The sequence below is a fragment of the Photinus pyralis genome, unplaced genomic scaffold (genome assembly GCF_008802855.1).
Source record: "Photinus pyralis isolate 1611_PpyrPB1 unplaced genomic scaffold, Ppyr1.3 Ppyr1.4_LG3b, whole genome shotgun sequence".
Classification (NCBI taxonomy): Eukaryota; Metazoa; Arthropoda; class Insecta; order Coleoptera; family Lampyridae; genus Photinus; species Photinus pyralis.
Genome location: NW_022170510.1, coordinates 14,842,598 through 14,857,244, shown reverse-complemented (window position 1 = coordinate 14,857,244; position 14,647 = coordinate 14,842,598). Strand labels below are relative to the sequence as shown.

Here is a 14,647-nt window from a genome sequence, read left to right as displayed (position 1 = left end):
TGGACATTTTTTTAGGCAAAATTCATGTTGAAGTACACTTTGCGGCGTTCATATGTCAAAACCTTTGATTCTATATTCAAAGGCCAAAACTATTTTACAAAAAAATTGTTATTACATAAATTTTCTCTTGTTTAATTTTGTATATAAAGATTTACATTGTACCGTAGCAGTCAGAGGGGATGTTCCGAAAAACCATATATATGCGAAAGACTGCTATTAGGTGCCATTTTTTTAATATGGTGGAGCCAGCAGCAAAGATACAAGGTGACTAAGTTGAAATTCAGAAAGAAAACATCGACATCTATGAGCGTAATTAAAACTTGTGTCCTCTCAAAAGGTCATGAACAGAAATTAACAAATTATGTGAAAGCACATAATAATTTTAATCGAATATGTATCTTATACGACTAGAAATGTAAGGATGGAAAAAATAAAATTTGATAATATTTTTTATTAATAAAGAGTTTCATCTTTGCAACAGCCGACAATGAGCAAATTACAAATTTTTTAATTAAACTTTCTTTTTTAGGTATTAATCTATAAAGAATGATAAACAGTATACTTACAAACTTTGCATGTACTGAATTTTAATTATATTTAGCGTCAATACATTAACATACATTTATATTAAAAAACAACAAGATTGTTTTTTATACAACTCTTTTAACTGGTTTAATCGGAAGAAACTCTTCAACTGACACATGTAGGTACTTGCGATTAAAATCAAAAAAAGGTATCCAGTGAATCAGAAAATATATATGTATATATTAACTATACTCAATGCATTCGACAAAAGTCCTCGGAAGCGGTACTGCATTGTAAGATGTGCTTTATTTGGTACTGCCATTTGTGCAAGAGGCAGGTGCGAAATAAGAGCATTATATTTCAAACAACTATATAAGCGGAATTAAAGTTTATCACAATTTCAAATAAACACAAACAATAAAGAAACATTTAAGTAGTACAAATTGCTATAAGTTTTAACAAAGGTAATTCATGTTCAAATTACACAAGATACATTTAAGATTCATGAAAATTACATAAGAAAAATTTCTCTCAATTACACGTTAATATATTTCTTTGAATGGAGTAAGCACAAAGAACTACGTAACTCATTTTCCTATAATAAATTTTTGTACCTAAAACAATCATTTCATTACGAACATTATAGCAATCATGCAGACAAACAAATATGGAAGAAGAAGGCAGTCAGCACCAAATAAGTCTGCATAAATGCCTAAGTGCTTACTCCAAGCTTGTTACTATATGTAACTACCACACAGAGTCCGGATATGCAACTAGACTTAATCTATAGGAATATAAAACACCCTAAAACTGTGGTCGAAGAAATGTCCAGTTGATAGTCTTAGACTCGAAACATCTCACGCCACTGATTCACAAAGTTGCTATATTCTATTTGACACTGATTATCTGGCAGTAAAAGTCTTACAACTTAAATTTCTCGCAAGAAAATAAGAATTATCGATAAAAAATTGTATAACTTGATTTAAAAACTTCAACTAACATAGGTATATTGAAAAATCGAATTACAAATAGAAATATTGATTAAATAGTAATTAATTTTTTGCAGAGCTGGCTTTCAGTACACAATTGACGCTCCTGGTCCGCACTTGCCTTCATGCCTATACACTTTTTCAAAAAACATAATAGTCTTGAAATTACAACTTAGTTTCTCATAATTATAGAAGTACACAAAGAGATTTCTTTTTCTGCTTTTGTTTCTTTTCAGGTGACTTTTTGTTGATTTGTCGAACTAAATCGTAAAATACCTGTGAACAAAAAGATTCCATTACTTCATCATATAAGCATTTTAATTAAAGATTTGCTAAAAATGAAGTAGCAACACCAGCAAAATCATCACTTCTGCCTGCAATTATACAAACACAGAAGTGTACAGTACCAAGCAAACTACGATGGCAAGCAGTATGGTTGATCAAAGTCATATTTTCGCAAACAAGGTAATAGGGATAAATTAGAAGAGAAAATACACATTCATTGTAAGACTCTTTTTTAATCTCTCAATTTTCAGAATTGCGACTCGTTCAGCTCTCATGCGTTGCGAGAGAGTATCGACCACCTGGAGTAGGTCTTACCTTACGTTATATTGCAGCAAAGGTGTGGCACAGGGTAATACCCTTGGACCACTTCTCTCAATACAAGGAACCAAATTTTAGTAGGTACGCCATGTAATAAAATTGATTACGACCAATCACTTACATCATAAACATTTATTTTAGCTTTGGCAGAAGTCTCCATAAAGGCACAGTTAAACTGGCGTGATAGGTTGTTTCCTTGGTCTTTGCCTACAACTCGCTCCTCTTCCAAATCACATTTATTGCCCACCAATACCATTGGTACATCATCAGTGTCCTTTAAAAAAAAACGCTCGTATAAACACAAAAAAGTTTGGACAAATTATGCAACAATTCCCAAGTTGTAGTGTGAGCTGCACGAATTTTAGCGACATATTTACGAAGTGATATTGTGTAGTGTAGTACATTACCTTTACTCTCAGAATCTGTTCTCGAAGATCTTGGAGATCATTAAACGTTGACTGAGCAGTTATCGAGTACACCAGCACAAAGCCCTGGCCATTTTTCATGTATAAATCTCTCATGGCAGTAAATTGTTCCTGAAATAAATAAGTCATTTCAAAAGTGCACGATGTCAATTACTGGGTGGAATAGCAAACGTTTTTCGGTTAACAGCACTACACCACCAATTAGAGTTAAAGGTAGCCTGATAAAAAAATTTGGCTTGGGCTCTGAGAATTCCATCGAAAATTTTGTTTTAGTCCTTGTTGCACTATGCAAGGTGTAGGCGCAGTAAACAAAATTTCTGGTAGAAGAACCAAACAAGCATTTTTCCAAGTGAACTGAGAACTTAACCTCAGCTATAAGACAAAACGATGAGTACAGTCTCCTTGGAAAGCTTTTTGGACATGTCCTTTCCGATTTCGTAAAAATTGTTCCAAAACACCCTCTCCAAAATAGTGCCCACTTTAAATTTCCACATGTACCGCTTCATAGTGAACGTGAACGAAACTGTCTGGCGATAACAAGAAATAAATGTATTGGGAAAAGTGAAGGCGGTTGCCACGATCTCTTGGGACTTTTCAGTTTTTTCTCGTGGGCAAGATTCGAATAGCGAAAAGAGTGCGAGTATCAATTTGGGTAAACTAATTTACCTATTATTATTGTTGGTGTATTTGGCATAAATACAAAGAATTTTCGTTTAACTTCAGCAGCGACCACGTATTGATATTGGTGTGTGAAAAAATTGTTTAGCGATGTATTGTTTACCATACCTTCTTCAACAATTGTAAGTTATTTTAAATTCTTTACTATGTATAACGAAGTGGTTGATTATTTTTAAGAGTTTGCGTAGTAATTTTGTTTGAAGTAATCTTAATATTCCTAAAGGAATTGACCTGTGAAAATTATTTGCATCACAGATTTTGTATTGTATGTAGTGTTTATACGTCAACGCCATATTGTTATGATCAACTGCCAGATAAGCAATGGTCGAAGCTAACTGAGATGTGAAAATTTTATCAGCTGACAGTGACATACCTCCACCACAGAAATGGGGTATAAAAGAGTGTGCATCGGGATAGAAATTCAGTCGACTAGAATAGAACCACAACACCTACTCTTCGCCCTAGTATAGGTGCTCCAGATCCTATTGTTCACCCATAGCGTAGAATGGCCCTCATTTGTTTTACAGCTGCATTTGACATTTAGGGCTGTGACTGTTTTAATAGTGAGACAATAAATGTCGCTGACACAAATCGCCATGTCTCCTTCCATGGAAACGCCGCAGAAACAGAATCGGATCAATTATGACCACTTCCTGTAACATCTCGTCACCTAAGAGAAGAAATTGCCACACCGTGTATTTATTGATAAGAATCGAATTCAAAGGATTGAGAATTTTGTATTTAATTTCAGCAATACAAGTCCTTTCAATGCATCACTCTTATGGAAAAGAGCTAGAGAGATTGATAAAAACATTAATCCAAAAAAATATCCTGGATACATTACATAGACCCATATCGTTGAAACTTGAAACTTTGACATATGCCTGGCGTCGCCGCCTCTCCCAGGATTTAGTCAACTGTCGTGAGGATGCGTCCCTGGTAGGTCCTATCAGGGACGTTTCACCATTACTTTGTTGCCATCGCGCTGGGCCGCGACATATTCCAAACAATGTGGTGGAGTTTGTGGATTGGGGGGGTTGTGGGGCGGCGGCTAACTGGGTATTATCCGACCCGAACGGGTACGGCCACAGCTTCGCCACTGGTATTCTGCCTTAGAGGGAACTCTGCTTTCTAGTAATAGCTTCGTTTAAAAAACTCTTCCTGAAGCATCTCAAACTCTCCATGCCTTTCAATTTGGATTCAGACCTAATTATGCAACCATTGACCATGCACACAGAGTCACAGCTGTAAACGAGGGTGTGTTTGAAGAAGAGAAGTACTGCCCAGTAGTATTTCTAGACATCTCGCAGGCATTTGACAGAGTGTGGAACCATAAAATGAGCAAATTGTTGCCAGAAAACTATTGCAAACTGCTCGAATTCAGAGTGTCACACGAGGAAGCTTATTCCCAAATTTACACAACCCCCAACAGGAGTACCACACGGCAACGTCCTTAGTCCCCTGCTAAATATCCTGTACACAGCAGATATTCCAACAACAAAAAACGCGTTCATTGGAACTTTCGCTGATGATACTATCACCATGGCTACTAATACTTCACAAAACTGGGCAATCAAAGAACTTCAATTCGCCCTAGACAAGATAAGCCGTTGGACACTGGATTGGAAGATTAAACTAAATGAGGTGAAGTCTTATGTAATAATAATAAATACAAAGAAACACCCTTACACTATTAACAAAACACCATATAAATCACCCTCACTCCTCTACTATACGACTTTACCTTCCTTGTTCACAAAGAGGTAGAGGACCTACAGACATAAATCAATTTCACCAATATTACGACAATACTTTTATAACAAATCAGACACTTCAGTCCTACACAAAACAGTAACATATGCAGACAAATCTGACACACCCCTTAACCTACACAAAACTAATTCGTAAGGTAAATACCGTAGTATAGAACAACCTAAGACCTTCTGCAGAGGCACCACTACAAAAAGTATTATGCGGATCACTCTGTAATTGGGCGTAAGCCTGTTGAAGGCATAGAACACCACGAGGGACAATAAATAAATAAACTTACATATATCACAAATAACACACACACATGGAACCAAAAGCCTTTACATGGACGATTTCCACAAGATGTTAACCAGGATTGCGTTGATTTAATAGCAACACACAATTGGTTATGTGAAAGTGATATCTTCCTAGAGACTGAAGGTTTCATGTTAGCAATACAAGACCAGGACAATAACACACACAACTATAAAAAATGCATACTTAAAGACAAAACACTGACACATGATCCTTGTTGACTCTGTTCACGAACACCAAAAACAATCCAACACATAATATCGGCATGCACCGACTTGCACAAACAGAATATAGGCATTGACACAATCAGATAGCTAAAATCATACATCAAAAATTAGCTCTTAAACATAATCTCATAACATACAAGACACCATACTACAAATACATTCCACAGATAATACTTGAAAACAACACACATAAATTATATTGGGATAGGACACATACAAAAATTACCAAGTATAAATGGTTATACTTAAATTACACCAAATAAATTTTGTTATTCTTTGGTGCAATATCAAATTAAATAAACATTTTATTAAATAGTTTGTATGTATACAACCAAAGCATAAATTCTAATTTTACTCTAACGCTAGTAATATTCCCGGTAATGCTCAAGATTAGTCTAGCAACTATAGACTTTGGCAGATTTCGTAGTTACAATAACATTAGCTCTAGTCCTATTTACAAAGGCGGCAATAGTCATTGTGAAAATGTTACGTCATCACCTACAGTATAAAATGATCAAACAATTACTCGGTCAGACCTCCTGTAAGATTGAACATTGTAAAGAAAAGACATATTAATAAGTTAATGTTCGATTAGATTAATTGTAAATTGTCATGTATTACTCACATGTACTTACTTAAGTATATTAAATAATTAATTTAAACCTGTCAACAAGCTAGTCAGAGTGGCTGCCAAAAAACCATTTTATGGGCCAGAATCGACTCTCCTACTTACAGTATCCACTGCAACTAATCTAATCACTCAAGATACCCAGAAAAAACAAAAGATCACAGGCCTATCAAGGAAAAACCTGCGCCTGTGGGTAGGCTCGTACTTTCCAGGACTGTTGGTCATGAAATCTGGTCTGATGTCAAATGTCAAAGAAACAAGCACGTGCAAACAGAAAAAACAACGAAAATATGGGAAAGTTTTTTAAAACACACAAATTCGGAAAGTATACAGCAAGTGACAAAGCAGAAGACTATCCAATTGTACAAACACTTGACCCCTGTGATTATTTCACATAAACAAATGACAAAAAAAGTGGTTTTGCCAAATGTCAGCGACACAAACAAAATCGTAACATGGGATTGAAAATAAAATGATTATAAAAACAATATTGAAAGCTGTAATTGAAGAATAACTTGAAATTTAAGATAGTATGAACACCTGAAAAAAAAATAACAACCAAGGAAACAAACAGAAAATACACAAACAATAAAATACACTGCAATAAATAACAGTATGCCTAAAATCAACCAAATGTAATTATTCTTTTTGTGTTTAAAATTGACACAAAGGGTGATCATGGTGAAACCAACCATCAGTACAGTACAGAGCTCTGGCGTTATTGGGTGTATCAGTAGGCGCCAAAATTACCAAATTACACAAAATGGTGCAAAAAGATTTCCTCTACAGCCAGTAAATATTAATAAATTATCAGCATGATGAAGCACAATCTGGTAACGAAAACCAAACCAAAAAAGGAGTATTTATAATGAGTAATATCAATTACTAACAAAGAGATTGGTTATTGGAAACAGGATGTTTAGAATAAGTACCTTAATTTCTTTAATACTTACTGTTCCAGCGGTATCTAATATTTCTAGCATACATTGCTGTCCATCGACTTCAACTTGTTTCCTATAACTGTCCTCGATCGTTGGATCGTATTTCTCTACGAATATTCCTTGCACGAATTGAACGGTTAAAGCTGACTTTCCGACACCACCAGAACCGAGCACGACGATCTTATATTCTCTCATTATTGTTCCTCAAATCCCGCCGTCCGTATTGACTTCTAAAGAAAAAAAAAGGTGAGTAAATGCTATACCGAATACGGCCGGGGATAACACGTAATCATCCCGATAAAATGAAACCACAACCGAACAGGAAGCAGCCGAACAGTAGAATATAGCGAAAGTAATTGCAAACTAAAAGGTAGTTTTTGATAGTAAAGGATAACATGCCTTTCTTAATTGAAATAAATAAGGAGGATTAGTAATGATTTTTTTATTCACCGAAAAATGCAGGATGATTCATAAGCAATAAAGCACTAATTTATAATAAACACTTTTGATTCCAGACGATGACGAGCCCTCAAAACAATCCAAAACTATACCCTCTTCCAAAACTATCAATCACCAGGAAGTTTATAAATAATACATACATTGCGAACTGTCCAGCTTCGGCTTCTTTAATTGACAGTCTCAATCTCTTCAGGGCGATAGGGATGTCGTCACCTCACGAATCAGTTTAAAGTTTACCGTCAAACATAAAGTTCATTAAGCACTTTTAATTCACACTGTCATGGCTCAATGCTCGGATAAACACCCATTTGAATATACATCGATTACTACCACTAACTTCTTATATTGAATTCATGGCTGTGCGCGCGTTGGACTTACCAAAGGAAGGTTTAGATATAAATATCCAACTTACCGTAAAATTAAATACCGTTATGTGGGTACACGGGCGATGGCTGATATACGTTCAAAGGATGGAAGTAGGTAGACTTTCGCTGCGTCGCAACCCGCGCATGTCATTATGCCGCACCCGAATCAGATCACTACCTTTCCCGGTAAAATACAGTTCCCTATTTTGTGCCATTTTCGCACCAGAGGCTGCTACTTACTGGTACCGTTCCCGCTACGGAGTACAGAATGTCAGGCAACACATCATACATACATAGCGCGCAACAACGAATTTGAATTCGTCCAACCATTGAATAAGCAAACCTGAAATTGGTGTAAGGTGTGTTGCATACACTGCAAAGTGGTTAATTACCACAAATATTGACGGATATTTGGCCTCGGGCGGTAAATAATTACTATTTTAAACAGGGAAACCAGTTATACTTAGGGGCCCTTTGTGTTCCTTGTTTATCAGAGTTGAACAGTGTTGTCATATTTACCAGGTCCTTATATGGAGCTAGGTAAAGTTTGATTGTTTATTATGTAAAGATAATGGTCCTTAGAACAGTTCTTGTTGTTTTCTTATTAGATTAAACGACATTTTTTACTTTATTTATTGTTCCTTATGATCTTACATTTCAGATTGATCCTCCCTTAATATTGTAATATATAATATTGTTATTGTCACTGAATAAAAGCTTATTCAATATTTTAATCTAGTTTATTCAAACTCAAAGCGCTTGCCAAAAATCTGGCAACGTTGGAATTTTAAAGAAGTAAAGAAATCTGCAAAGTCGGTAACTAGCTTTAAATTTGTGGTTCACTTTCCCCCACAACACAACAGAGGGACGACAGAATCCTGGGCAGATTTTCTTATTTCATCAGTTAACACGGGCGTTATACTTCTTTAAGGTGCTTATTCAATGGTCCAACCCAATGGCCATACACTCGGTTGTAGGACAATTCCACTACCAGAATATTTCGCATCCTGGACATTTCCAGCAATAAACCACATTGCTACGGGGAAACAACTCGCAGCCATCCACATGGACAAAGGTGCGCAACCCAAACATAGAGCAGCAAAAGCAGTAATCGGGACGTCAAAGGTCGACTGCCTACAGTACAGATGGTACCCAAAAAATGTTTGATCAACGTGTGCGTGTTCAGGTTAAATTCAAATATGTACAACAACAAACGATTTAGTCAACTATTTTTACCAGAAGTACATTGCGAGCAAATACTTTCAAAATTCACTCAAGTTAGTTTGGGCATAGTGTAATTCTATTCGTTACACTATGGCTTGGGATTCGGATTCGCAAATATTACCAAACTATGAATTTATACAAAAAAAGGGGTGTAAATCCCCTATAAGCGTACCAGTGGAATCATTCTGTAGTTTGACCGTGAACAAATTGCAAAATAATTGATCGGTTGCTGAATGAAAAAATGTGCTGAAAACGCGGGACTCCCGGAAATACTGGACGTGACAATCTGGAAATAGATGGTTTTTGGCTCATAACTAAGTCAGAGTTGCTTTTAGGAAAAAAATTGTTTTATGTAAAATTAAAGAGCATTAAATCCTTACAGAAATGTATATAACACGATTTTTTCGGCGCATTGCGAAATAAACTGCACCAATATAGACAACAAGCGACAAGATCACTTCCAGATTCCAGTTGACGAGTATTGACCAAAATGTAATCAGTTAGTTCCTTGACTATTGTCTACCTATTACTGAAAACAGAATTGGAAAATTCGAAACCTATCTCTAGTTATCATGTACACAGATGGACGGGTGGACGGACGTACGGACGGACGGGAAGTACAAAATCATGAATTCGCTTAAGCTTCAAAACATAAAAAATTGTCTAAATCTGGTGTAACGATCTAACGAACACATTTCCTCACTCTGTTAAAAAATTTCGCTGTAGAATTTAAATCCCTCTATATTTTACAATATATGAACCGTTAAGGTTTGGATTTAGAGAGTATAGGCAACTGGTGATGCACATGTAATTCAATGGGGCGTGCATTGCCTCTGAACTTCATTCACCATTCCATAAGCAAGGGGTGTATATGATCGGAAAAATATGCATTAGGTAGATAGATGTACAGAGCATAGTTTCCATACAATATAAACTGATATTTTGTCCATTAATATATGTTTAAAAAATCTAGAAAACATGCGTCAAAAGAGTTCATAGTTTAGGAATTAATTGCAAAAATTAGGGAGCATTTTAAGCAATACGGATGTATGGGATCGGTAGCGTGAATACTTATCTATATTTTGGCAATTCATGTGAAGCTCAAAAGTTTTCATAAAAAAAAGTGGTGAATGAAGTTCTGAAAAATGGGCATGTAAACTGGAGAAATGGAAATAAACTACGCAGCTGTGACTAATATCGCGGTCAACAGTGTAGCTTCTTTCTCACAGAGGGTGCCACCAAGAGTTTTATGAAATCAGTAAAAAAATACGATAAAGATATGAAATAGGTAAGCGCTTTTATCTTGCGATGGAGTTGTTCTTACTTTTTAACTAGGCTAGTACTAGTACTGTGTAATGGGGATAACAAGACCAAAAATTTACGAGCAAAAAAAACTAGCAGGCTATGTAAGTTGCCTATGCTAAATCATTTAGCGGTTCTCTTTCAAGGTTGAACCATTGAATAAAAACACTATTTCAATGGTTGAACAGAGCGTGCGTGTAATAGAATTTGCTGACAGCAAGAAAAAGATCGTTCACTGGTGTATTTTTATTTTGTCAACTACTTGCTTCGAAATTTATTTGGTTTCTCTTTCCTATTCATTCCTCTACCTATCGTTTTATGAAATAAATAATAGAAATGGGGATAGGTAACATTCCTTTACAACAAATATAAAAATTTTACATAATTTTTAGAACAAAGGGCTGTTGTATATTGTTGTTGATGTCTGGCAAGATGCGACCTTGTGTGGGTGTTTATTTGTAATGCGATTGGTTTCACCGTCTTCCTTATTCTTTATCTTTGCTTATTGCAGATTAAAATACCGTAATTTATAATCCATACCTTGTTGCAAATTAAATTTTTTGAACTTCAATAGTTCCATTGAATAAAGCTCTTTATTCAATGATAGTACCTATTACATATTAGTATTAGTTTAGTCAGTTTAGTGTAATGTGTAATAATTGACCTATACAGGGTGATTCAAATTCAAAGGCCACCATGGGGATCTCGGGAACTGTAAGAGATAGGTAGAGGTAGTTTACATTTGACAAAGTTACCCTTGATGGTAACATCATCTATTTTTAATAAGAAATAACGTTAATTCGTAAAAACGCAAGAAACTACTTACGTACGTTACTTAAGACAAAGGCAAAAAAGATATTTTACAAGCATTAAAAAAATTGATGTGTACATTTTTGAAATCAGAAAAAAATTCTCTATCTAATGACACAAAAAGTAAAAATTACTTCCATAAGAAACAAAGTTGGTGATAGTTAACCGGAGACGAAACGTCAAACTTCAAATTTAAAAGTAGCATCTTGTAGAGGGAAAAAAGTGGCCATAATAATGTGTCATTTATTATTAAATATCTTTGTAAACAACTATTAACTTCAGTAAAAAACAAAAACGATTTTCAAAATCTCGTTTTTTCCGGATATCTCCGAAAGTAGTCAGAATTTTCAGTTTCAAAACTGTTTTTGTTAAGCATCAAAATACACAACTTTGCCAAATTTTCCACCTACCTATCTCTTACAGTTCCCGAGATACCCATGATGGTGGCCCTCGAATTTGAATCAGCCTGTATATTACTAATTTACAAAAGACCATCCCTCGAATGTAAGGCATGGGGAACAAATGTATATTTAGGTATAAACGGCAAAAAAATTAAAAAAAAATTGTTATACCGTATGTCCCCGGATTGACTTTACAAGAAGATCGTTTATGACGCCTATCACAACGACTTCGGATCCAGCCCAGGAAAGTCTCCTCAAATTTATTTCATGTGGCTGTGAATGTGGTTGCAATGACTGCTTGCAGTTTCAGAAAATCAGGTAAACCTTCTCCACCGGACACTAAGGAGTTAGTACACACGAGAGAATATTATATTCGTATACTTAATTATAAAATTTTTTTTGACATAATGCTTCTCGTTGTAGGTCTGAAGAATGAATTCTGCGTCCAGTGTCATGGAACATCGTGCCTAAATGCCACGTCGTCTCTTCAGGGTGCCCATGCAGGTAAAGCGGAAGACGAGAACTACGAACCACTACCACTTAAGAGGACGTCGAAGAGCCTGAAGAGGTGGAATCTGCAGAGGATAATGATTACGTTGAGGTATAAATGAATGTGTGAATATTTTGATATGAAAATACTGTTTTTACGTGAATAAATGGTACATAGAAATACTTTGTTTTACAATGAATATTTCCTCACACATGAAAGTTGAAGGTGAAAGGTGACTTTACGCCAACTCTTCAGTTACCTACCTCGTATGAAATTGCACGAAGAGCATTTTCAGCTAAACATATTTCATCTAGCCCTGAAGGTCGCGATATATTTGCAAAAAACCGCAAAAAAAAACACGAAAATGATGATTTTCGCCTCCTTTTATGAATTTTATAGGCTAAGAGGTACACCTAGGCTAACTTCTGAGTATCTACCTTGTAAGAAATTTCACGAGGAGCATTTTCAGCTAAAAATATTTCATCTAGCACTAAAGGTCGCGATATATTTGCAAAAAGCCACGAAAATTGATGATTTTCGCCTCTTTTATGAATTTCCTAGGCTAAGAGGTACACCTAGGCTAACTTCTGAATATCTACCTTGTATAAAATTTCCCGAGAAATATTTTCAGCTAAAAATATTTCATATAGACCTCATAGATCGCGAGATATCAGCCAAAAAGAGCGAAAACACGGTTTTTGGGGGGTTGGCTGGAGCCGTTAGCACAGGGTCTGGGGGGTGGGATTTCTAATATGTTGTTTTTGACACCTAACTGAACATATTCTACCATTTTTTTCTTTTCCACCTCAAAATGTCCAGTTAGATGTCTTTATCGCCTAGACTAACTTTATAAATGAAAATATTCGGCTAAATTATTGAATAAAAAATCTTTATTCAATGGCTAAATTGCATACTTCTCGTCCGATAATATAATATTCGATCATTCACTAAATCTTATAGAGAGAGCTTACTTGAGTTGAGATCCTATTGGACCCTTTCCCTTTGGTCCTGTTCCGTGATACGAAATTTGTCATAAGAAACGTTTTGGAGTAAACTGCCTAATTGGAAGGTACTGAGAGACATGAACATTTTCCCAAACAAAACAAATTATTTGCCTTTAATGACCCTGATCTTATTAATGACCATTTTTGTGACTCTATTACCGCTCATAAAATTTCACCTGATCCAGAATTGTTAAATTTTTATAATACAAATTGTAAACTCAAGGACTTAAATCCTTTTAGCTTCACTCTCATTAGTGAATCGGATATTGCTACGACAAACTCTGTAGGCGCTGACGGGGTGAGTAATTCAATGATTACTGTTTGTCTGCCCTTTCTGTCGCCTTATCTACTGCATGTGGTTAATTGCTGCCTTGAGACAAACTATTTTCCTAATGCTTGGAAAATAGCACACGTGATTCCTTTACCTAAAAGTAAAAGTGTTCGCACATTACAAGATCTCAGACCTATAAGCATTCTACCAGTGTTATCCAAATTGCTAGAAAGAGCAATGGAAATACAAATCAGGAAATTTTTGGATGAAAACGACATTTTACCGCTTATGCAGTCGGGCTTTAGGACTGGATATAGTTGTTCTACAGCTTTATCATGCATTGTGGACGATATTACAGCAACCGATAACAACATGCTCACTGTTAATGTCCTGGTAGATTATTCTAAGGCATTTGACATGTTGGACCACGAATTGCTAATTTCAATCTTACATTTTTTTTGGTTTTAGTAAAGACGCGTTGGAATTAGTAACTAGCTTTTTAACAGATAGAACTCAAAGAGTTAAAATACAAGACTCACTGTCGTCAGAAAGGAAATTTATTCGGGGGTTCCACAGGGCTCCGTACTCGGCCCTTTATTTTACACTATGTACACTGCTAACTTACCAAATTGCATAAATACATGCAAACATCACCTATATGCAGATGATACACAACTATATCTCTCATTTCCACCTTCTGACGTAGATCTTGCTTTAAATAAACTTACCAGAGATTTAAATAACTTATTTGAGACATCCACAAAATACTCCCTGATTATTAATCCGTCTAAATCTGTAGCGCTGGTGTTCGGAGAGGCTCACCACCGAAACAATGTTCAGCAGCAGATTTATCTAAATGTTGGCAATCACGTCATTCCAATAAAAACGGAACACAAGAACTTAGGACTAATCATGCATAGCGATCTTCGTTTTAAAAGTCATATAAACCTATGCATTCAGTGCGCTTTCAGCAGTCTAAAATCTTTGTATATCCACAGATACAACTTTAACTTTGATACCAAAGTAAAACTAATGAATGTGCTAGTTCTATCTCATTTTAATTATGCAGATTGTGTATATGGACCTTGCTTGGATGGAACCAGCAGGAAAAGACTGCAACGAGTGCAAAATTCTTGTCTACGGTTCATTTTCGGCTTGAGAAAATTTGATCATGTCTCCCATAAGATGTCTGAAATAAAGTGGTTGAATATGGAAAATCGCCGTTCCCCTTCACTTTTTGT

At 35.6% G+C, this 14,647-nt stretch overlaps 1 protein-coding gene across 2 annotated transcripts; it reads right to left on the bottom strand.

The window, feature by feature from the left end:
* Positions 1–853: 853 nt before the first annotated feature.
* LOC116166698 (ras-related protein Rap1) lies at positions 854–8,065 on the bottom strand. 2 transcript variants are annotated; one of them, XM_031481771.1, is made up of 5 exons: positions 7,952–8,065; positions 7,093–7,310; positions 2,525–2,653; positions 2,239–2,391; positions 854–1,790 (listed from the first exon to the last, which is right to left on the bottom strand). In XM_031481771.1, exons 2-5 carry the CDS (start codon positions 7,273–7,275, stop codon positions 1,701–1,703), a joined length of 555 nt encoding a protein of 184 aa, XP_031337631.1. In that variant the 5' UTR covers positions 7,276–7,310; positions 7,952–8,065; the 3' UTR covers positions 854–1,700. The 2 variants fall into 2 exon arrangements, with proteins under 2 accessions (XP_031337631.1, XP_031337630.1); XM_031481770.1 differs by having other exon boundaries at positions 7,680–8,030.
* Between the last annotated feature and the right edge of the window lie 6,582 nt (positions 8,066–14,647).